The sequence below is a fragment of the Furipterus horrens genome, unplaced genomic scaffold, assembly GCF_987537825.1.
Source record: "Furipterus horrens unplaced genomic scaffold, mFurHor1.1.pri manual_scaffold_11, whole genome shotgun sequence".
NCBI classification, from domain to species: Eukaryota; Metazoa; Chordata; class Mammalia; order Chiroptera; family Furipteridae; genus Furipterus; species Furipterus horrens.
In genome coordinates, this window is record NW_028327181.1 from 8,896,772 (window position 1) to 8,921,401 (window position 24,630).

The 24,630-nt window shown below is 45.7% G+C and overlaps 1 protein-coding gene across 1 annotated transcript in view; it reads left to right on the forward strand.

Moving 5' to 3' along the window:
- The window catches only part of SUDS3 (SIN3A corepressor complex component SDS3), a 34,422-nt gene extending 10,420 nt beyond the window's left edge, over positions 1–24,002 (forward strand). Inside the window, exons 5-12 of the mRNA XM_090291792.1 lie at positions 2,061–2,080; positions 3,269–3,425; positions 11,112–11,207; positions 12,131–12,192; positions 12,354–12,375; positions 13,563–13,668; positions 20,369–20,453; positions 23,703–24,002. Of these exons, the coding sequence (XP_090147918.1) occupies positions 2,061–2,080; positions 3,269–3,425; positions 11,112–11,207; positions 12,131–12,192; positions 12,354–12,375; positions 13,563–13,668; positions 20,369–20,453; positions 23,703–23,801 (647 nt within the window). The 3' untranslated portion in view covers positions 23,802–24,002. The remainder of the gene's footprint in view (positions 1–2,060; positions 2,081–3,268; positions 3,426–11,111; positions 11,208–12,130; positions 12,193–12,353; positions 12,376–13,562; positions 13,669–20,368; positions 20,454–23,702) is intronic.
- Positions 24,003–24,630: the final 628 nt, after the last annotated feature.

A 24,630-nucleotide genomic window follows, 5' to 3' on the forward strand; every position in this document is an offset into this window, starting at 1 on the left:
TTAAAGTGTGGAAACACAAATTCCTGGGTTTACAGGAAGTCTTTTGTGTTAGATTTTGAAGCTCCCCATCAGCCAGGGTTTTGGTGGCCAGCATGGTGTTGGTTCCTGCAGCGGTAAAGGTAATGTTGGGTTTTAAAATGAGGTCTGGGTGCCCCTCCCGAGGCTGCTGCCCTCTTCCTTTCCCGTCCCGTGACTTTCCCACTTGCTGTTGATGGAATCCTTCCTCCTGTCCCTCAGTGAGTAGATGTTCCGTGGACGCCACCAGATAGAAGAGACGCTGAGGGTGTGAGCGGTGCTGGAACCATGGAGACGTAGCCATGAGCCCTCTGTCCATCTTCATCCCTCCTGCCCCTGTGGTTACCCACCCCCCACCTCCACTCTGAATCCGGAGGCTCCCCCCGGAACATCTTCAGAATCCCGTTCCTTTCCTGGAGCTCCCTTCCAGCAGGGGGAGAAGGTGGTGCCCAGGGAGAGAGCTCCTAGGTCTGGGTTTTCCATCGCTTTAGGTCTTAGGCCTTTAAGCAGGTACTTACTCTTGGAGCCTCAGTTTCCCTATCGTAGAGGGGAGTTTAGCTCATGGAATTGGTTTAAGTTGTAAGTAAGGAAAGGAAATTGGTGTGCGCCATTTTTCTTAAGCTGGAACGGCAGGGTGAGTACAGAGTTTTTTCTGTCCTCGCATGATCCTTCCTAAACATCCCCCCACCCCTATAGAGATGCAGGAGAGCTCCTAAATCAGTCATGTCTTGAGCTTTAAAAAGCACATTCCACGCAGAGATAATCCACCTGCTATAGTTGTGTCTGTTGTTTGGCTGCTTTAACTAAAACCACCACCACCAACTCCTAAGTGCTAATTGTCAATTTGACTTGTGGGTGCAGGTGTAATTTCTTGGAATGGCACCAACTTCAGCTGTCTGGCTTGTTCATGAGTGGTCCAAGTATGACGTAATCATAGGAGTGAGCATGTTGGACTGGGTGTACCTGTGCTTGTGTGCCCAGAGATTCCCAGGGCTCAGGGCTTTGGGGGGTTAGAAAAGAGTAAGTGGCTTGTCCCTTTGCTCAGTTAATTTTCTCATTCAGTAACTGTTGACATTTAGATTCTTAATCTGGAGTCCCTGAAACTCTCAAAATCTTACGACTTGTGCGTGACTGTACATATGTAATTTTTAATGGGGGAATGGATCCATAGAATTTATCAGATTTGCAAAGGAGACCACGGTAAAATGTGAACAGCACCCCCTGGAGTTGTTGGTTTGCCAGCCATCTTTGTGGACCTTATGTAGCAGCTCCATTGTCACCCAGGAAAGGTTAGACGCCAGGGACCTGTTTTGTCCCAAGTCCTGGGTGTGTAGAGGGCCTTTCAGTTGAGTGGAGAGGGAAACTGCTGGATTAACAGTTGTGAATTGCCTGGCACACAGCGGGTGCTAAATAAGCTGTTGCATACTGTGGGGTAGGTACTTTCAGGTGATGGAGGGTAGGTGGGCCAAGGGTCCTCAGGAACGGCCTGCTGGAGGAGGCTGCGTTAGATCTGAAACTGCTGGTGGAGGCCCGGCCAGGAACAGAGTCTTGGCAGCTGAAGAGGAAAGCCTAGGAGGCCTCAGAACCTCTGCTCTGAAATCTCAAGAACTGTCCTTCCTGTTACCACCCAGAGCCCTTCACACAGTGCTTTAAAAACATCAGTGCTGACTTTGCTTCCGGAGTCCGCACACTGCTTCTTCCTGACCCATTCTGCCTTGCAGGACTATTGGGGGTTATGTACCGGGTGAGAGAAGGGATAGCTTTTATTTTTATTTTGTCAAGGTAGTTTGGTTCCTGCTGCTTGTTTTTGCCCTTGGGCAGAGCTGCCAGAGCTGATGCTGTTTGTTCAGGGCCAGCTTTTAAGTAGACACAAGTGCTTCTTGCTTCCCTCCCATTCATGTATATCAGCACTTTACTGAGGCAAACATTTGCTCTGGGTAATCGTGCCTTCAGAAAGCAATTACTGCTTCTAAATGAATCCTAACGTACTCTCTAAAAAGGTGACACAGCCTAGCGAATCTAATTGCACGTTTTCTCTCTTTCAGAACTCTTCCTCCAACTGGAGGTAAGTACCATGGACCTTCTGGGTTTGCAGGTTCTTTCTCAGACTGGAATCTCGCTCTCCCAGTTGGTGGGCTTTCCTTCTAGCACCAAATAGGTAGTTGGGAAGCCTCCAGCCGGAAGCCTTTGTCAATGTTCTATTTGATGAAAGGACATTTGGTCTCAATTCAGAAATTCCATCTACTCATTTGTTTGTTGGGCAGCCTCTGCTTGTCACAGGGGCCCAGGGGACACTCACCTCTCATGGTTTTCTTGTTGACTTGGATCTTACAGTGAAGCCATTTGGGAGTATGTCTGAATTATAAGGGCCTAATAATTTCATAATATGTTACATTGATCCTCAAAGGAGCCCGGTTTCTGAATTGGCTCAATAGTTCACTTTTACAGCCGCGACTGTGGGTTAGCAGGAAAGACTGATTAAAAATTTCCTTTCATTCAGCAGACGTCTAGTGCTGGTCCTGTGTGAGGCACAGTACTTTGGTACAGTGACAAGGGCCGGAATCTTGAATGATGTACTGCTCCTGAGGTGGCTTGTGTGCCGGGGGCGGGGATGGTTGGGAGGGTCGTGAGTTTTATCAGAGCCACACACGAGTGTGAGAAGATCATGATTTATCAGAGCCACATTATTGGAAACCATTTTCGTATCACATCAGTGCAACATACATGTCAAAGCCTGAAGGATCACATGGTCCTCAGCCATTGCCCACCATAAGCCCCATGGAGAGAGTTAGAAAGAGGATATTTATGCAGTTTTTATTTAGTATAATTTCAGTGTTTAGTACTTTGGGTTTAGACACCTAATAAATGGTCTACTCTAGTTGATCTTTATCTTGCTGAGCCATCCTGACTCAGCTAATTGTCAATATAGATCTTTCATCTGGAATGCACTATTTTCCTTTGATAATTGTGTCCTTAAAAGAGAGACACAGCGATAAAATACAAGATGTGGAACAGAGGAAGTCCCTGAGTAACAAGTGAGGTGTACTTATAAGAACAAGCAGAAGTTTGGTGGTTCAAGTGTATGCATTCGTTGGCAAACTGGCTTTCAGAGACCCTGTTACTGCATTTGTCTGTGTGAGTGCAACTGTTTCTCAAAGTGTTTTCTTTGCTTTTGGGTGCAGGGCCAGACATCAAGGTGGAGCCCTGGGTGCCAGGTCCATGTACCCCTATTCTCTGTTTCTCTTTTGCTCAGACTGAACAAGTGGAAAGAAATTACGTTAAAGAAAAGAAAGCAGCAGTGAAAGAATTTGAAGATAAGAAGGTTGAGCTGAAAGAGAACCTGATTGCTGAGCTAGAAGAGAAGAAGAAAATGATTGAAAACGAAAAGCTGACGATGGAACTGACTGGAGGTAGAAAGCAGCAGCGGGGTCCTGGGGGCCTCAAGGCAGGGCCTGGCGTGGGGGCAGCTGCGTTCCGGTTAACCCCCTCTTTTATCCCAGTTCCTCAGCAGAGCAGAGCAGGCTGAAAGAAGAGGGGCTTTGACGTGACCGGTCAGGCTTCTCATTTGTCTTGTATCGGCTCCGTGACTCCAGTCACGCCACCTAACGTCTCGGAGCATGTTTCCCCCTCTGTAAAGTGGACTGATCACACGCAGGACTGCGGTTAGAGACGGGCGTGCCCAGTGCAGCGCCCTGGGCATAACAGGCATCCAGCGAATGGTAGACCTTTAACAGGGACTGCAACCCCTGGCTTCTGCTTTGTTTAATTTAATTCTTGGGTCAGCTGCCATTTGTGTCTTGCTTATATTCACAGATTACTTACTCGAGTCCCTCTGCGGCCTTTTTTTTTTTTTTTCCAGTCTGCCTTAATTACAGAAAAGAGCTTGTCGTCCTTTGACCTAGATGTGAGAACACAAGCTTTTGGCTGTATCATCGATGCTGTTAGATGCCTTCTCCCAGGCCTTGCTGTGAACATTTCAGAGAGCGTGGATACGATTTCAGCAAGGGTAGCTAAGCTGAACTTTCCTGAAAAGGTAGTGAAGTTACGTGGCCTTAGAGCCAGGCCCTCCCCTCCCTGCTAGGCTTTAGTAATCTGCATATGGAGACTCAGCAGGTTTAAGGGAGAAGCAATATGCGCCATCTCTTCCGTTGCCATATGTAGAGTGATGAATCCTAGAAGGATACAGGGCCGGAATTGGCTTGAATTAGCTATTTTGGAACTTGGCAAAATTTCCATCAGCAGGTACCACAAGGCAAGTCAGAGGTGAGTGGGTCCCTTGGGTATGTAAATGGCATGCCTCTGCCCACCTCAGAATTTAACTTCTGTACATATTCTGAGGGTGCTGGGGCTCTGGCATGCCCAATTTTAGTAGGGATCCGCCGCAAATGCATTGTGTTTATGTAAGTCCTCGGGGTTAACTTTGAAACTAACAGTGACTGGTAGAACTGTGTTTCCCCATCTGCATTTGTGGGGCTGTGAACCAGTGGCAGACTGGCCTCCCAACTGACATCAACGTCTAGCTGGAATCCCCACGACGCCTCAGTGAGAATGTGGTTGTGTCTCAAGTGGGAGCCTCACTCTTGAAAAATGTCTCCTGTGATTGCTTCCTCACTGAGATGTGAGGCGACAGGGGTGACTTCCTTGCAGACCTCTGGAAGTAGCTCAGAAATGCTTTTTGGGTGAGAATGGAAGCTTCAGAGAGCACCGTCTTGTTCCTGGTGCGGCGCCTTTTTAATCCGACTGAGCACCACAGGGCCTAGTGCGGTACCCGCCTGCCTGCCTGCCTTCTGACCCGCACACCACTTTCTCTGATGGTGGCTGCGGCTGGCATCGACGCCTCATCACTCTCTGCTCAGGCCACCAGATGTTTGGGAGCCTTTATTAGGCTAGTGGGAAATATTGCTGCTCCCGCTCCATCTGCAGGGAAGGATATCACCACCGTACCTGTGATTTGGCATCCCAGTTATTGACAAGCGACAGACATTGTTTGGCCAGGCGGTTTTACAGCCAGAATCCTACCTGGAGCAGGAGGCGTCCTCTGACTTGAGGCCAAGGCTACCAGGGTAGAAAAGACAGACACGGGGAAGTCATTTGTAACGCAGTAAAATAGATGGCAGAAGTGCTCAGACCCAGCCACAGGCATTAAAGGCACTGATGTCCTTCCTCAAGCCATTTGGTACCCTTGGCCTGGAGAGCACTGCCCAGGCAGTGACAGAGGGCTGAAAGGAGGGGCACTGGGGCTGGAAGGATAATTAGCATTTCTGCAGATGGTGCTGCTATGGTTTTGGATTAAAGGCCTGATTTCACTCCTCTCACTGAGTGGCTTATTTCCCCTTTGTGGATTGAGGCCCAATGTCAGTGTTGCCCAGCTCTGCCCAGAAAAGAAGTCTCTTCAGATCGCCTTTTCTGGTTCAGCATGAAGGTCTCTTGAAAACAAAACACAATAAGGCTGTTGAGAAGCTTAGTCCAAATAACCCGTTGGCAATGGGTAGATCCGGTGGCCTGCCTTGTCCAGACGGGACTGTGAAAGCATTTCTGGCCTCCGTGGGAGCTGGGGAGGTTCTCTTCACCACCCAGACCTCCTGTGGAGAACTCGTGAGGACAGCTGGGGGGTGGCTGGGAAGGTGTGTCATTGGTAAAGAACCTGGGATAAGTTCCAGGTCACTGCCCCCACAACTTGAATGTTTGTGAGTCGCCTGGGGGTTTTGGTAAAATACAGGTGCTGCTTTGGGGGATTTAGAACGGAGCCCGAGAGCCTGCATTTATTTCTAAGCAGCCCCCAGGAGCTGCTGGTACTGCTGGTCGGACCCCACTTGGAGCAGTGAGGATATAGGTAAAAATGCCCCGAGTGTGCGTTTCCTCTGCTGTTGAGGCCAAGGTAAATAAGTAACCCAAATAACTGAGCATTTAACGAACTTGAAAATGTGGGGAGCTTTATCACTTTTAACTCATTTTTCCTTTTCCTGTCCTTAGGACAGCTGTCTTTTCTCCTTTCTTCCAGCAGCCCACTGACTGCTACTGCATTTTCTTTTGTAAGTTCTTGCCCCACCAGATGCATCTTCCAATCTTCAGGCCCCCGTGGAAGCTACTCACGACCCAGTAAAAAGCCTGTTCGTTTCCTTCAGAAGATACTGGACTTGTAGCTAGAGCCATGCACACTTATGATATCGAAGCAGGAGCTCTTGTTTCCTGAGCACTTACACTGAGCTGCCACATATTACTTAAAAATAGGAGAGCTGCCTCTACAGGCTGGCAGACGGGGCAAGTCCGGGCCCTGTCTTGAGCAGCAGGGGTGGCGTGTTCTCAGGTGGCAGGAGGTGACAGAGCCGGCCTGGGAGGGCTGGTGGAAAGGCTACCTGAGCCATGCCTCACTGGCGCTTCGAAGGGGGCTGGTGTGCAGAGTGAGCAGCAGGGTTTGGGGAGCTACAACCTGATTCTGCTCCCGCAGCGCCTGGGGCCTTGGCTTGGCAGAGGCAGCTCAGAACCAGAGCTGTGTGCTCATAGTGCCTCCAGTGAGATGGCGGGTCAGCCAGAGTTTGTCTGACTCCAGGCCCGTTTATTATGTGGACTCCCTACGTATACCATGGATTCATGTGGTACGAAGTGACTCACAGAATGAGGCTAACAGCTGAGGTCTGTGTCCTCTAGGAGCTTGTGTTCTGATAGTTACAAGACTGACGTTTCCATGTCTTCCTCGACACATAGCGGTGTCGAGAGAGAGGGCTCCTAAATCAGGATAAACATTTGACAGGCTTGTTTTTACCAGTTGTAAAACCTTCAAAGTATGTGTGGTTGTATTGATGTAGGAGCAGTTAAGTTTCAGCCAATCCGTAACAGATGCCAATGAGCAGGGAACCTGGGAAGCCAAGTTCCGAAGAAGAGGTCCCACACAAATAGCCTGGGGAGGGGGAACGGAAGAGGTGACCGGGGTTTTGGGTGGAGTTGTGGGCTTGTTCCTAGGGTGCCCTTTATTGGTGCTGCCACTGTGGAATCCAGGGTCTTTAATGCGGTGGCCGGTACAGAGGAGGGCTTGACTGGCTCACCCTTTAAATGCCATCCCTGAACTCTGGGCAACTTTGGCCTAATGGAGATCGGTTCCTTACTTCCTACCCTGGTGTGGCCTCTGAAGATCTGGCCTTGATTTGTGTAGCCCTCTCCGCACCCCTCCTGTAGGCGCCCATTTGTGGTTGTTACTGCAGCATTGATCAATGACACTGGGAGCCTGCCACCCGCTGCAGAGGGGCCTGGCTGTGCTGGGATTGCTCTGGGCCTCTAGTCTATTCCCGTGTCCCGCTGCCCTTGCTTTGGGGCTTATTTCCAGTCTCCTACAGTGTTTAGTCGGTCATAGCTTTTCTTCTGCTTTCATCCTTTTTTCCTATAACTAGTTCTTTTTTCAGCAGCTGAACAGGTGTCAGTTTGTTTTAATGGTGTAAGTATGTTCGAATGACGCTTTCAACTCTGGTAGTGCATTGTAGGCAGCTGAGCTGTTGGAGTGAATGAGAAGGCCTAGGAAGTGCAGGACAAAGGCCTGCCAGGAAGTGATCATTGTATGCTAATTGTGGGTAATTAATGTTATTAGGAATCTCTCTCCATAGGGACTATGCTGTAACGACCATGTAGCAAAATTCAACCTGCGCTCCCCATTTCTTAGCTGGCATATCCATCACTACCTGGGGATACCCATGTCTGTTAGGTTTGGCCATTCCACTCTTCCTAGTGAGCATTAGGATTTATACGATTAAAGGTCATTTATACAAGATGGTTTGGAGAGGAGCTGTAAACCGAGTTTTGTTGCGTGTTTGGTGTTTTCTGTCACTTATACTCTCTGGTTTAATTGTTTGATGTTCAGTTAGATTCTGCAAATAGTCTCCCCACTGAAGCAAACCTACAAGAAGTCCTCTGGATCTGGAAGGCCTCCTGATCTGAGCCAGAGGTGTCTTGTGCTGGTGCACCATGCCCTTCTCCACTCCCTTCTGCAAGGTCAGACTTGCCGAGGCCTGAGTTTGAGCTCTGGAGGTTTGATTTTTGTCGATGCACCCAGATCGGGCCCCATTTGGAACTCTTACTGGCCAGCCTCACAGGAGACTGATGCTATAAATACCCGCTTCTTGTTTCCAGTGAATACTAAGCCCTTGCAGCAGACTTAGACCCAGGTGGTCAGGATGGTCCCTCCCTCTGTAAAATCTCCCTTAGAAGTCAATTAGGCATACCTGGGATTGGGACCCAGTGAGTTAAGCAGATCATGTTATTGTGTAGTTTTGGGCCTGTGATACTTAGATATGATCTAACCCTTGAATCACATCTTCTACCTGGACTATTGGCCAGGAGTGCTCCGTGCTGTGTTGTCTCTCCTGAATGGTGGTGGGGACATTCTAATAAATTTTAGAGGCTGCTTCAGATCACCTTCCTTCTGCCGAAGTAGTCTTTTGGCTTTAATTGATTGGGTTATTGTGAGTAGGCTAATAAAATAACTGATTTTCACCATTTCATAGGAAGAATTCGATTATATTTTTGGATTTGTGAGTGATGCAGTGATGATGTTCTGAGTTTATTGGCCATGATTAGATTGAGTTATTACCAGATCTTCAGCTATACCTTTACTTCACTTGCTTCCATCATGTATTGCCCACCCTCCTCATTCCCCAGACTGGGCAGCCAAAGGGTAGGGCACATGTGACCACTCTGTAGTGGACCGAACATGCTATGATGTTCATGAGCTAGACGCTTTTTCTCTGGTGCCCCGTAGGGTTGGGTGCACTCCCTTTACTCTGTGTTCCAAGTTAGGTCTGAGTGCTGCAAAGCCTTAGAGTTGACCTCGGGTGCCTTCAAGTCTATACCTTCTATTTCAGCTTCTTGTGCTTTGACCTTTTATTTTTATTTTTAAAAAGATTTCATTTATTTTTAGCAAGGGGAGGGAGGAAGAGGGAGAGAAACAGCAATCTGAGAGAGAAGCATCGATTGGTTGCCTCTCATATATGCCCTGACTGGGGACCTAACCTGCAACCCAGGCATGTGCCCTCTCTGGGCATCGAACCAGCGACCTTTTGTTTTGTGAGATGACACCCAACTGAGCCACACTTGTCAGGGGTGCACCTTGACTTTTTAAAAAGATCTTTGTATAATTATTTTCCCGATTGAAATTATGACACTATAAATTAGCATTGATTGAGCTCGCGTTATGGCAGGCACTGTACTGAGGGCTTCGCAGGTAGCATCTCACGTGATCCTCACAACACCCCCTGAGGGCAGTTTTATTGATACTTTCATTTCATACATGGGGAAACTTGAGACGTAGAGTGTTTCTGTAGCCTGCCTTAGGTCACACAGGTGCAGCAGGGGTTCAGATGCCTGGCCAGTACATAACCAAAGAAGGGTGGCATCTCGGCAGAGGGCGAGAGATTTCTTTTAGGGAAAGCCCCCCACACCCCCCCGACACACACACCTTTCCCTTCAAGGTGCGTGTATGCTTGTCCATCCTTCTACCCTCACTTTCAAGTACACTTTTACGAATATTCATTAGGTCTGTGCTTCTTCCTTCTTGGGGGGAAATATCAGTATTGCCCATTTCTGTTCATAAGAGCAGTGTGCAGAAATGTTACTTGATTTTGTATGCGTGTTTATGACATACTCTTATATCCCACAGTTTGCCGTAATGGAAGGGCTCCATTTGGATTCTGCAAGGCTGTCCTGTCTGCTCTGTTGTAGTGTGCATAGTCTCAGGTTCACTTTATCTCCTCATCGGGCTGGGGTGGGGGCGGTTCCATGCTGGGGTGGCATTCAAGCACCTGTTGGGGGACATGTCCCATACTTTGTGGCTCTTGACAGTAGAGGTTTATACAAACACCTTGGTTACTGCCACAGGGGGATTGTTGAACTGGCTCTTAAGGGATATTGCGTAGTTTACTGGGCAGAAAAGAGGAGCCTAAGCAGAGAGGGCAGCGTGCAAAGTCTTGAAGATGTAAGAAGTAAGAGTGTCTTTGGGTAACAAAATAGCTAAAGGCTCACGCAGAGTGTACGTGTGAATGAAGGAGAAGGAAGGAAGACCAGAATGAGGCTTGGCCTTGATTCTGTAGAGTGCTGAGCCATTGAAGTATTGGAGTGGGTGCAAAGTGATCTGATCTGTGTCTTAGGGAGATCACCGTGAAGGAGGTGAGGCTGTGATGGGGGGTTGGAGTTGAGAGGTAGTTAAAAGGCAGACCGGCTGTTACCTGGTGGGTTTGATGCCTGGATGAAGGAAGACAAGTCACAGGTGACAGATTTTGTTCTGGCTTGGAAGGATAGATGGACACGATGCCACTGAGACACGGGAGAGCCAGCAGCCTTGGGAGGAGACCCACTGGCATACAGGCTGAGACTGGTACCTCAGTTTTCAAGGGGCAGGCCAGCAAAAAGGAACCCAGGCAAGCAAATCATGACAGAAGGAGATATTTGTGTGCCAGGGGCCGGGGGAGGAGAGATTTTAAGGCCAGGGGAGTGAGCAACCAGTGTCCGACTGCACAGCGAAGTCAAGAAGAATGAAAAGAGGCTTTTGTTATGAGCCTTCATTGTATCGTTCTTGATAGTCAAGTGGCTACAAAAGGTTATTAAATAAAGACAGGGTTGGCGTTTGAGAATGAAGATCTCATATACAGTTGTTGGCACTGAGGCCACTGACCTTTAACAGCCTTCTGTGCAGGTGGGCTTCAGTCTACCTGCCCTCCATGGGAGCAGCAGGACTTGGTTGACTGAAATGACCCAGAGGCTCCTTCTGATCCCCTCTGTGACTCGGTGGCCTCTTTAAAGTGGAGGGACGAGAAGGGAAATCTCTGGTTTCCAGGATGCGGGAGAGACGCCTGAAGCGGGTGTGGTGTTGGACTGCAGGGCTGGGCTGCGTCTCCGAGAGGGATGTGCTCCGAGAGGGATGTGCGTGCACTTGGGTCAGCCGGTCAGGCTCTCCTAGGCCCGGGCTCTCTGTAAAGCCCGAGGTGGGCATCCGGCCGGGCCCCGTGCGGACCAGCCATCTCCCGGAAGTGGTTCTCATTGGGCGGCTCGGGGGCAGGCATTCTTACAGTGCAGAGGCTCTCACTTCAGATTTATACATTCCATTGCTGCCACAGATTCTATGGAAGTGAAACCCATCATGACCAGAAAGTTGCGGAGGCGACCGAATGATCCTGTCCCCATACCAGACAAGAGGAGAAAACCTGCTCCTGATATCCATTCGCGTCAAGCCTTGGTCACTTTTTTCCCCCTTAAGACTATAGAATCCTTTGCTTACCCGTTTGATAGAATACGTATGATTATTGTCCTACAGAAAAGTCATATTTGGTTGGAAAGTAGGGGCCGGCCATTTTATTGTTGGAGTCCTCAGTTGCTACTGCTTTTGGTGGGAAGGGTTTATAGAGAGCATAGAGGGGATTTAGAAAGGTACTTTATGTTTAATACTCTGTTGGAGATTCAGGGGCAACTGAAAATTTCCATGTGCCTTTATGGTTTTTCACCTGTAAACGAGGACAGCGATCATCTGCTTTTTCTACCTTAGCTATCTCTCTTTCCCTGGGCTGCCAACCGTTGTTAAATTAAAGCAAATGAGATTTCAGTTGGACATAAAGAAGCCCCTTTAATCATAAAAATGGGAATGGAAAGAGGACATACTGTTTCTATCCTTCTTGAGGAACTAATAAATGGCTATTTACACAAAATTGTTTAGTCATTTGTCTGCCGCCAAGAAAGGGCATAACTTCAGGTCCCTTTTCTTCACAACTGAGAGTGTGAGTTGCAAGGGAAGATTAACCCCATGTGTGTCTGTGGAAATCTTCAGATCTTTGGAACCAAAGCGCTTCATAAATTCAGGATGAAGTTCTTTTATTGTAGTTACCTATTGAAGCTCATTCCACCTTTGCATCATTGAAGTTTGTAAGATGGTGGGGGAGGGCAGTGAGTATGAATTCTTTTGACTACCTGGCACCAGGACATTTAGTAGAAGAATGAAAAACTTTCAGGAGACAGGCTATTATTGTAAAAATGTCATGTAACATAATTATACTTTGTAAATTCTAAATACTGGTACCATTTTGTTGAATACTCTTTGCTTGGAAACAGTGCTTTCCAGACACCTTTCTTTAACTCTCGACACCCCAGCTAAACTATTTGTTAACAGATGAACAGATCATGGAGGATCTGAGAACGTTAAATAAGGTACGGCTTGATTTTTTTGATTTGTTTCAAAGCTTAGGGCTGGTATGATTTTCTGCTTTACTTTGTTCACATGTTAGTTGTTAAATCAGCTTGATACCTTTGACATTGTGAGTTGCATCTGAAATGATTTTCTCTAAGATTTTTTGTTGTTCTTTCTACAGCTTAAGTCACCCAAGAGACCAGGTAAGTGATGATGTTATTGGCATTTGTGCAATTTTTTTATCATGTATTTGGAGAAGCATGTGAATACCTGGCAGGAAATTGTTGCCATTCTCAAAAGTAAAGTGTTCATCATTTGCCTAAGACTGGTCATCACGAAAGCTGAAGGGAACCTTAAGTGTACCCTCCCCTGATTTTATTTTAAACCCTGTTATGTTAAAGCAATTTTTGTCTCTTCCTTAGGATTTAGTGTAAAAGAGATATTTGCTTGATTGGCTGGTAAAGGTTTCCTTTCTGTATGGGCATCAGCCATAAGATTTAAGTACACATCCATTTCTGAAAATGAACCCAGAAGGATTTTTCAAGATTGCTCTCTTTGTGGAGTTAAGTACTAGGCCCTGCTGTTGCAGTGGCCTGTCATGGCCTGGCTCTGGCCAGGGACTTGCAGGCTGCTCCCAGTCCCAGCTTATAGCAGAGGCCAGCCCAGTGTTCCCTGTGGTTCCTCCTAGCGCAGCACTTGAGAGTCAGTGCTAGGCTGTCGGATAGAATTTTGAACTGGCAGGGCGTTTTTTTGTTTGTTTGTTTTAAGCACTATAACTACTCACACATCCCTCTATTCACCAAGTCTTGGGGAAGAAAACAAGATTCTTCTTTCTTTAAATAATTTCCTCCTGAGGGCTGCCGTGGTCCCCAGAGAGGGCCTGAGTTTCTGAAGGCGTGATGAGGGAAGGGGTTATTTGAGTGAGTGTGTGACTTTAGATCATTTAAACCACCGTGGTTACTGGCACTATATTAGCATGACTCTACACATACCCAATAGTCTGCTCTACCTAGTAATAAATATTTTTAGAAATTACTTCATTTTGTTTAAATTTAAAGAGATTTACTGAATTCTTGTCCTTTGGGGCTTCTAATGGTCACTGGGATTTTAGTTCTACTCCAAGTGACCTTGGGCAGATCCCTGAGCCTGCCTGAGCCTCAGGTCTCTTCTCTGTTCGGTGAGGTTAAGCTTGCGTACTTCACAAGTTTGCTCTGAGGATTGTTAGATGAGCTATACAAGAATTTTATTGACTTCCCATTTATTACAACTGTAAGGTCTTGATAATTATGATTATTAGCACTTTTTAGTATTTTAGTTAACGCATGTTAGCTGGTAGATTCACATGTTTGTTACATGCTTAGTCATTGACATATTTCTTTGGTTTCTCCAGCATCCCCGTCCTCTCCTGAGCACATGCCTGCCACACCTGCTGAGTCTCCAGCCCAGAGATTTGAAGCCCGGATAGAAGATGGCAAATTGTACTATGATAAAAGATGGTATGTTGTAGGGAAAAAACGCAGATGACTCCAAAGAGTCTCAGAAGAACCACTTGGAAGGAGGGCTGGGCCAATCTATAGTTGTTGCTTCAGAGCGTGGCTGCTGCCTAACTTACATAATATAAAAAATGGAATAACATTTGAACGGGTATCAGGAGTTATTTGGTTTATGCCACTTGTTAGATCTCTGAAGGCAGTGTTTTCCCGAAACGTTCTTCTGATGGTGACCCCCCTTCCTCTGTCCATGCTTTACTAGAATTTGCAGGCTAATATCTTTTGCAGTGCTCTGTCTGCTCTTAACTCTGCCCCTGTGTGCTAAAGTGAGTATGTCTCCTCTGGAGAAAAGGGGTTGGTGGTCTGACAAGTTTGGAGGATAACCGTGTTAACTCAGATGAATCGGCTTCTCCATTGTTGCTCTGCCGGGGTCCTCTGATGTGCTCGTGTGCACTGTGACTTTCTAGGGTGTTGTCCAGTGGTACTGACTTGGTGAGGGACCCTTTCGGATGCTCTTCCAGGAAATATACTTGGGGAATTGTATCCTCGAACATGACTAGTTTAGATTGAAGAAGGGTTGAAACCTTCAGACCACCCGTCTTTCCATTGGGAAGGAAATGGCAAAACAATGTGAAAGAACCTTAAAAGCTCATCAATGTGTTCATTCAGCAAACCTTTACTGTCTGCTCTGTAACGAGGCATTCTGCTAAGTGTTAAGTAACCCCGGATCCTGCCCCCTTTTCACAGCTCTCTTAATTCTGATATATGTCCTTATTCACTGTCCACATGTGGCCTGCTCTTACTCACTTTAGGTCGTGGTGGACACATGCTTGCCTTCTTCTGCCTTTCTACTTGGTTATATGCAGAATGTGTTTCTGGGTTCTTGTATGCTCCCTCTAATTATTTATAATGGCTATGTAATGACCTTTTGAGTTTCAATATACTTATTTAACTGAAGATTCCAAAATTTGAGTAATGCTACTTTGACTTTTTTGTACTTTCTTAATGAAAAAAATCCCTAACATTGTTTTAGTTAGTTACCTTGTAATATTGTAACTAAAATGGGCAGAAAATGCTTAGTGATCTGGTCATGCCTGAAATAAGTCAGGTCCACCTTTTAGGTTACAGTGAGTTAATTACCCAGTGAAGGATGAAGGCCTGCTCTATTTGTAAGCCTGATCTTAGGGCCTTCTGCCCTTCTCGTTGGGCTGTTCTTTGGCAGCCGTGTAGTTTAACATTGCCTGTGAGACCATATCACCACTAGGTGGCAGGCCCTAACCGCTCAACACACTGGGGGCAAAATAGCACGACAGCTGTTTCAGATAATGAAAACCAAAAAACCTTTGAAGATCAAGCCCACACTCAAGAAACATCTTCAAAAATGATTAGATTTATCACTAACATTTGTGATGTTTCAAATAATGTTCATTTTGTAATTGTGTTGCTTCAGATCTTCCTCTTTGTAAGGCTTAATCCTTCGACTTGATGAGACATGTCTTGAGAGTGAAATTGCTGTAAAAAAAATTCCTGTTTTTCTAAAGAAAAGATCCACAGGGACTGGTGTTCCATGATGCAGACAGAGTAGTCAGGTGCTAGATTTCCTAAGCATTTTGAAAGAATTTCACTGTCTTCCTCACAATTTAAAAAATTTAAAAAATAAGGCTTGCCCTGGCTGGTTTGGCTCAGCATATTGAGTACTGGCCTGTGAACCAAAGGGTCACCGGTTCGATTCCCAGCCAGGGCACATGCCTGGGTTGCGGACTAGGTCTCCAGCTGGGGGTGCACAGGAGGCAACTACACATTGATGTTTCTTTTCCCCTCTTTCTCCCTCCCTTCCCCTTTCTAAAAATAAAATAAATAAAATATTTAAAAAATAATAAGGTCTTTGGGAACATTTTACTTTTTCAATGAATTTAAAACTGCTTTTATTTTATTGTTAAATATCAAGACCGTTGTTTTCTTCTGTATTCTGTGTGTACCACTTCTCTGCCTTGGCAGTCAAAGTTCATGACACATTTGTTGAAAGACAGGTTGTCCCCTTCCGTCTTAGGTGTTTATGGGATTCCTGACCAGCATGTTGACCAGTACAGGACCGGCCTCTCCTGTCTCACCAGGCTCTACTGTTTGCCTTTCGTGTCCTTGTCAGTTGGAAGCTGTCATTTTTCCTTTTTTTCCCAGCATTCATAGCCTGTGGCTGAGAGGTCAACTGAGTCGCTTTGTTTTTTCCAGTAGTGGGGAGTATTTTGGCGAAACAGTATTTCTGGCAAAACATGTCTCATTGAGTTTTAAATGACTTCCTCAAAATGAGTGTGGTTCAGGCTTCCCATCTTGGCAGGAACACTCATCAAGCTACATTTCATTTTGAAAGATAAGCATCTTCCCTTTGCCTTGGTCTCATAATGCTTTTAAGGTATTTTATATCCTGCTGTAAGTTTTCCTCACATTTTGATTTGGACTAATGACCCTTCTTAGAAAGTACTGTGAAAGTAGCTGATATTTAAAATAACGAACTGATAGTGCCGGCAGACTGTTTATTTTCTCCTCGCATTAAATCTGGGGCTACTAATGTGAATCAGAAATGAAGTCATCCACTTGCTTGAGTGGATTTAATGCTCTAGCCTTCGACTGACACAAAGGACTATTAACTTAAAACAGTGAATGTTTACAGCTAGAATTGGGGCTCCTGGAGGCTGTAGCTGTGACATGGTCTTTTCTTTTGGAGTGAACGTTAATATCAGGGTTCCCAGCAGGGTACCAAATTAAATTAATTCTACCCCCTCCCTGCCCCACTTTTTGACCCACCTTCTAAAGAAATTGCTTTCTTCCGTAATAGTAGTGGTGATTCTAGTTCATTGGATTTAACAGTAGAGGCAAAGCTTTAGCAGCTTAACTGTAGGGATTCCCAGGTCAGAATTTCCATTAGTAATAAAGTAATAAAGGTAGCTTGACATCTGGGGCTTGTCCTCTGAGGCTATTTAAAGTATTTTTTCAGTGGAGATGAGTTGCAGCTCGTAAAATGGGTTAATTGGCAAAAAAGTAAAATGTATATTTCTACTAACAGCTCTATTAATGTTGCTTTTTAACATTTTTATGTCCTAAGTATATTTTGAAATGTTGTCTGTTCTTTTATTAGCTCTTAGAAATTGGAAAGTAAATTTTTATTTTAAGGTTGTCATGTACTTTTTGACTTCATCTTAAAAACACCCCCATATGAGCACTGAGGACTTCTTTTTTTCCAGAGAATTCAGATAATTCATTTTTTATTTATTTTTACCAGCACAGCTTGACCTCTTCGCTCTGGCTTCACCCCTCCTACCCGTCCAGACGAGCACTTCTTTATAATTTCATACGTTGGACTCCCATTTATTTTCTGAAACTTCTGTCTTTTTCTGGTTTTGCGGTAGTTGTATTCCTTCTTAGTTGTGGAGGGAGACGGAGCGTGTCAGTCTAGGCCACCATCTTGGCCGGAAGTCTCCTGTCTGTGTTTGCCTCCATGTCCCAGGTAGAGCTGTCACACCTGTTACATTGTAAGGGGCGGAGCCTTAGGGATTCATCAATACAGGGTGACCTGTTTCACCACGTTGTGGTACTGTATGTGGGGGAGGGGTCTGAGAGGGAACAATGCCACCTGCCCGGCACTCACCCCCTTTCTAGGCACCTCTCCCACTTCCACACCGGACTGGCGCCCCTCTAGTTGCTGCCCTGGCCGTCGTTCCCAGAGTGGGTGGGTCTGCGGACGTTCTAGGACCATGGGGGCCCTTTAAACAAGCGGACTCTGCTGAGAGACCGGCAGTTTCTACCTCCACCCCAACCCCCACTGGTCTGCACAGTCAGAGGCAATGAGGCTTGATTTCCCCGGTGCTGGGGCTGTGAGCTGCGTGGTCCGGTGAGGAGCTGGGAATGCTCCCCAGGTGTCCCTCCCAACTTTTTAAAATGTGTGACTGCGCTTTCCGCTGGCCTGCCGCTGCTGCCGCTGCTGCCACTGCCACACTGTCCTCTCCGCCCCGGCTCCTCCCCTCCTACCTGTCTGGATGAATATTTCTTCTTTATATCTTTGTTGGACTTCCATGCAGCTCGATTTTCTGGAACTTCTGGTTGTCTCTAGTTTTGAGGTAGTTGTATTCCTTCTTAGTTGTGGAGGGAGATGCAGCGTGTCTGTCTACGCCTCCATCTTGACCGGAAGTCTATTTACTTTTTAATATAACTAATACCTGTTTATTCTGGAAAAAAAAAAAGGCTATGCAATAAAAGGAATGCTGTTCTTAATTTACATTTCGTATTTTAATAAATTTTTAATATACATTTTAATATATAAGTTTACCCAGGTTTTTTTTTGTGTATGTGTGTATGATACATGTGTAATATGCATGTTTTGTTACAGACATAAGAACATAATGGGCATAGTTATTTAGCAGTATTTTGAGCATGTCTCCAAACTAGTAACATACTTCTCTACCACATCCATGACCTTCCTTTATTAAAGTATTTTGATAGTAGTATTGTAATGACTTGAGGCTAGTTGCTTCTTGTTTTGTGTTTTTGATCTCTAATAAATCACAATCCTTACAGACTAACTGAATGTTCTTCCTATGTATGTATTCTAACCATTGAGACAGGACAGTTGGATTAGATGTGGGAGGGAAACTCACAGTTTGAGTTTAGCTGGGAGCCTGTTCAGCCTTTCTTCATGCATCGTACAATTCAAGCCTTGCAATATTACATATTTAGCGTTATTGAAGGTCCCCTAACCCAGTTTACCAGCTCATCCCTGGCCAAAAGCCAGTTTGGATCTAAACCAATCTTGCTATTCTAATTGTGTTTGTGATTCAATTTTTTAAACTGTTTTCAGGAAGTAAATTGACTTGGAAACCTTAGTTTTTGGTTCCTAAGTAGCAGATTGAAGAGTGCTTAGAACCTAGATTGGAAAAAGCTTATTGTGGGAGTGAAGTAGTACATCCTTTACTGTAATGTCTTGGCATTAGATTATTTCATTATACCAGCAAACAAAACAGTCTGCTTTTTTCTCCCACGGAAATAGAGCTCTAAATGCGGTGCTTTGCTGGGAGGTGGATTTTGGTGTTGGTGGCATTTACCTGAGTTAATGGGTCTGTTAGGTCAGATCCGTGCAGCCAGAACGAGCCAAAGGTGGTGTGGCTGACGGAACAGGTGCGGGAGCGGGCCGGGGCTGCCGCCAGCGGCTCCTCTGGCTTCCGGCTCGTGGAATCCGGCAGCTGCTCCTTCGTCCTGTGGCGGCTGTTATCGCCCCCTTTGCTGTTTCTCTGGCTTCCTCACTTTCATCCTCAGCCTTGTCCCTGAACTTGTGGGAGCTGAAGGTGGTCCTGCACTATAGGCCACGAGAGTAGGTAGAGGGGCTAAGAGAGGAGTGTCTGTCATACCTGCTCCATTTAAAGCAGCTCTCCTGACTGACCAGGCCACGCTGGATACTGTTGGGCGCTTGTCACGACACTCAGAACTTCACCCAGTTACTGCTCACCGGGTGTGATTATTTCATCTCCTTCACTGCCGCTGTATTTGAAGTTCCGTAACAACAGGGACCTTGTGGCCTCGTTCATTGTCTGCCTCCAACCTTCAGCATAGTCAGTGGTACACAATAAGTGATTAATGAGTATTTGTTGAACGAGTGACCCAGATAAGGGCAGAATTTGGCTTTCCTTCTTATTGATGGCTTGGACAAATGGAAAATAAATAACAGAACAAACAGTTGTTTAAACTTATCTGTTCGTTTTGTGTACCCAGCCTTCTTTGATGTTTTGGGGTGGAAACAGGTTTTACTTGAAAAATTACAATTCACTTTTTGAATTGAGTCATATAGTCCAAATAAAAAAATTAATATACAGTTAATTTGATATCCTCCCCTTTCCGCCTCCACAGAGGGACCAAAGAATGTAAGTTTTAGATTTAGAAGAAGGTTAGGATGTCATCATCTAATCTAATCCAAGGATGGAAGCCTTAAAATTAACCTGAAATTCAGACTCTTCCACAAATACCGGTGGAGACTCTTCTAACATTTTTTACTGTGGTGATCTTTTCTTTTTTTCTTCACTTCCTTCCTAAAAAATCTGTGCCTTTAACAATACTATATTGTATACCTAAAAATTTTTAAGAAGGAAAAATTTTTAAAAATATTTTAGTTATTTTTAGAGAGGGGGGAAAGGAGGAAGAAAGAGAGAGAGAGAAGCATCAATGTGTGGTTGCCTCTCACACGCCCCCAACTGGGGACCTGGCCCACAACCCAGGCATATGCCCTGACTGGGAATCAAACCCGTGACCCTTTGGTTCGCAGGCTGACACTCAGTGCACTGAGCCACACTAGCCAGGACAAGAAGATAGATCTTACTATGTTGAGTGTTCTTACCAACAAAAAATAATAATCATAATAAAGAGGGCAGGAGGAAACTTTGGGAGGTGGTATATTACAGGGATGGGAAAAGCAGATTAATAATAATACAGTAATTAATAATTATTATAATGTAAGAATAAATTCTGTTTCATGTACTCACAACTGTGAACCTACTTTTACACGTTCCTGTACGTGTGCCCTTGATGGAGGTTTGGTTTCATGGGTGTTTACTTAATCCCCAAACTCATGACATTGTATGCATTAAATATGTACAGCTTTTTACATTTCAGTCATACTCCAATAACGTGGTTAAAAAGATAAACTTTTGTGTTCCATTTCTGGCAGGTACCACAAGAGCCAAGCCATCTACCTGGAGTCAAAGGACAACCAGAAACTGAGCTGTGTGATCAGCTCTGTTGGAGCCAACGAGGTAGGGACTGAACTCCCTCACCCTTTAGGAAAGCCAAAGGTGACACCCCTGCAGTGTGAGGCCACTAAGAAAGTACAGTGGAACCATGTAGTATGTGGGATGGAGTCTAAAATCAGCACTTCCAGGCAGAAATTGCACGTGTGCAAAATCACCCTTGAAAGTCTCTTACTTTGCTTAACTGCAGTGTATGTGGATTTGTGTATTCTTTGTATCTGTGAACTCCCTGTATAGTAATTGAGTTGGGAACCGCTAGCTAGACAACAGGAAGAACAAAAGGCAAGTCTGTGTGATATCTGTGCTTTCAGATCCTGCTGCTTTCTATAGGTGACCATCTACTGAGCATGGAACCTCCCTGAGGAGTATACTGCATCTTTGTTATTTCTGTAGAACTTCCATGTGTACTAATAGGTTTGTTTCATGCTGTGAGGTTTATATTGAGGCCCCCTCAGGGTCCGGCACACAGTAAGTGCTCAGTAAATGGGTGCTGGCCAGGTCTGACCTACACACTGCTCCTTGCCTGCTGCCGTTCCGACCTGATACGCCCCGTTGTGCCTGTGAACACTGAGCGACCAGGCTCATGTCATTAGTTGTCTGTCTCCTCCAGTCGCTGCTGTGGGATGGGGCCTGGGTTGTAAAGTCAGCTCAGAGGGTTATGCTCCAGGATGACACGGTCCACCTGGGAGTTCTCTGACCTGCCCTTCATTAGGAGGCTGTCAGCAGTGCGTAGCCTGTATCAGTAGTAGTAAAAAAAAATTTTAAAGTTTAATAGCTGAATTGGCTTGATCTTTTATCAGCCCACAAATGTCTGCAGCAAAATTGATTATTGCGTGTCTGCCCTCTGTAACTCATTTGTGCCAATGCACAGTAAACCTAATGAAACTGGATTATGAAATAACTTAAGCCTCTTGTATTCCTGCAGCTTCCTGAATTGAAAATGCCTTAAATGTGACTAGTTTGCAAAATGATTGTTTCCTTAGGAGTTAGGGAGAGCCTTCCAGATAAATGAATTTCATTCTTCTCTGGGCTCAGGATCTGTGTGTCACCTTAAGACAAGTCAAAACCAGAACAGGGGATCTGATAGAGACACTTGCTGCTCCTCAGCAAGAGGTGTTGTGACTTCACAGCAGTTTTGTGCCTGGCTGTGTGGCCTCCTAGTACCTAAACCTCACTTCAGATCCAGGGTGCTCTTCTCCCTGACACCTCCAGATTTTTCAGGAAAATAGAAATGAAAGCTAGGTTTTCCTGTCTCTCTGTTGAAGATTGTTGCCCTTTGACATAACAGAGTGTCAACAAGTCTGACAAGGAAACAGTGACACTGAGACATGTCCCCTGCAGGGGAGATGCTTCACCGCATCAGAGGCACGCAACTCTGGCCACAAGAAAGCATTTCTCACTTCTCGGAGGCATTCCAGCTCGTTCTTCAGGCCCCGTCCTAAGTGACACTGGAGCTACTTGGCCGTTGCATAACTTGACTCTGGGCAGATTTGGTGGGTGCATCCGAGCATGTTGGGGACTTCCCAGTTCATCCCTCCTTGGGGTCAGTTTTTAGTTGAAAATGATTCTGTAGTGTCCTTTAGAGGTTCATCTTCATGTGAGGTCTTTAACTTTATTTTCAAATCAGTGTGTTTGACTTTAAAGTCTCTTTGTTGCTAAATAATCACAATAAAGAAGTTGAGATGAAACTGAGAATAAGCTTTTTTTAAATCTGAAAACTGAGTGGGGGAGGGAGAAGATACATTGTAAATGTGTACCTGCATATATGTGGTGCAGAGTTTTTTAAAAAATTGTGTTAATTAAACATGAGAGAACCGATGAGAAGAGGCAGGGTCTGGTTTAATGGAGAAGAACAAGGACTCTGATATCAGGTGCCAGAGCTTACACTGGACATGTGACTCAGCCTTACTCTTCTATCTAAGGCGGGCAGTGCTAATACTTCATCGGAGGGGGGGGCCCTGAGGATGAGGAGGCGCAGCTGGATAAGCATAGTGTCTGGCACACAGTGGCCCCTCGCTTTGGTGTGTCAGCCCTCTTTCCCATCCCTGGCTGCAGAGATGCCCTTTATTGAACGCACTTGTCAGCGCTGGCAGCCCCCCTGCTGCAAGAGTTTATCCTCACTTCTACAGAAGAACGTGTCTGCCTGTAAAATGCAGGACGTGTGATACCCTCTGTGGGAGAACACTGGTCAGGAGGGAAGGACTGTCTGAAGCTCATTTAACCTTTGCATGATCTGAATTGGCCTTAGCTCACTCATGGGCATCTTTTTTGTTATTCTTTTTTTTCCTGTCACAACCATCAGCCTTAATTGTCAGGAAACCAGTATTGAAGGGCTATGCAGCAGCCCCTCTCTATATCGCGGTTCACTTATCGCGGCCTCACTGTATCGCGGGATTTAAAAAAATATTATATTTAATTATTTATCACGGATTTTTCACTATATCGCGGGATTTTGCGGTACTTATACATATGTTGTTAAAGTTACGTAGGTTGTTAAAGTTACGTAGGTTTCAGGGTGTAGAATAAATGCAAGGTTCCTCCTTCGTGGGGTGGGAGAGCTAGAACATAATACCCGCGGTAAGTGAGGGAATACGGTATAATATTGAAGTTTCTTGAGGTAAGGAAAATATTTCATAATTTGATTGAAAGCTTATATTCATGAATAAATGTATTTTGAATGTTGGTAATGCTGTAATCAAACCAAATCAAAAATCATCTTTAAGATAAAGGCCAAAATGGAGCCCTATCATTGTGCTTTCCATTTTCTTTCCTTTTTAAAAATATTTTATTTATTTTCGGGGGGAGGGGCGGGAGGGAGAAAGAGAAGGGGAGAAACGTTGATGTGCCACGGAAACAACCATTGGGTTGCCTCTCCTACGCCCCCACCTGGGGACCTGGCCAAAACCCAGGCACGTGCCCTGACCGGGAATCAAACTGGCAACCTTCCGGTTTCCAGGCCAGTGCTCAATCCACTGAGCCGCACCAGCCAGGGCTCTTCCTGTTTTCATAATCAAAGATGTAAGAGAGATGGCTGGGAGACATGAGTTCAAGGGCTGATGCCTGCTGTCTCCACCAGAGGTGTGCCGTTAGGAGGGCCGAAGGTCACATAGGTGCTTTCGAAGACCTTGCAGGTTGACAGGTAGAGGTTGCCAGTTTTCTGCCTGCACCTAATTTGTGCAGATACTTTCATGCTCTGGAAGATTCCCTCCTCGGTCCCAGCCTCTTTCATCTTGTCCCCTTTCCCCCCCCCCACAGATCTGGGTGAGAAAGACAAGCGACAGCACCAAGATGAGGATTTACTTGGGCCAGCTGCAGCGCGGGCTCTTCGTGATCCGCCGGAGGTCGGCCGCCTGACTTCACGCAGCGTGCTCCGGCCCCTGACCTGTTTCCTGGGGTGGTTTTTGGTTTTTGGTTTTGTTCTGTTTTCTTCTTAATAGAAAGTTTTTAACTTGGGAATTGCTCCTTGGCCTTGGAAAATGGAGAACTCTGTTGTGAATTCTGCAAGGCATTTTCGTGGCCACGTCCATCTGCGTTTCATTCTTACGGCCTCGCCTCCTGGCCAGTGGTCACCATGGGACGATTTCACGTTCAGGAGTTTGGGCGTTTGGTTTACGTATTTGTTTATTTGTTTGCTTTTGTGTGTTTTTTTTTCAAAGCATCCTTTGAGTTTGAAGGGACATTTCTTCTATTAATTATCTTTAGGTCTTTCTAACATGAAGAGGACCAGGAAGGGATACACTCTGCAGTGCATTGTCATGTTTGAATCTGATTCGTGGATCACATAGCTGCTTCCCTGGTTGAGCCCAATTCACTTTCCCCAGAAGCTTGGGGGAGCGGTCCTAGCAGGAGATTAATTCTCCTGGCTCTCAGCCTTCTCAGAGAAATAAATGCCTTGTGTAACATCTGGCGCGTGCCATCCTCTCCACTGGCTGCACGACAGGAAGATTTGCCTGGGGGACTCTGTGCACTGAAGTAATTGGGGCTGGGAGGAGGGGGTGTTTCATATTCATAATGTGCTAAAGGTACCGTATTTTAAATGTTATTTAATGCAAGTGGTTTATGCACACACAGTTGTTCGAGCCCAAGCTGGAACAAGAAGTGGTCATTTCCGACGGTTTCATTTGTAATTCATTTCCTCTGCTCCCGAGTAGGTGAAGGGGTCCCTGCCACGGGCTGATTATCT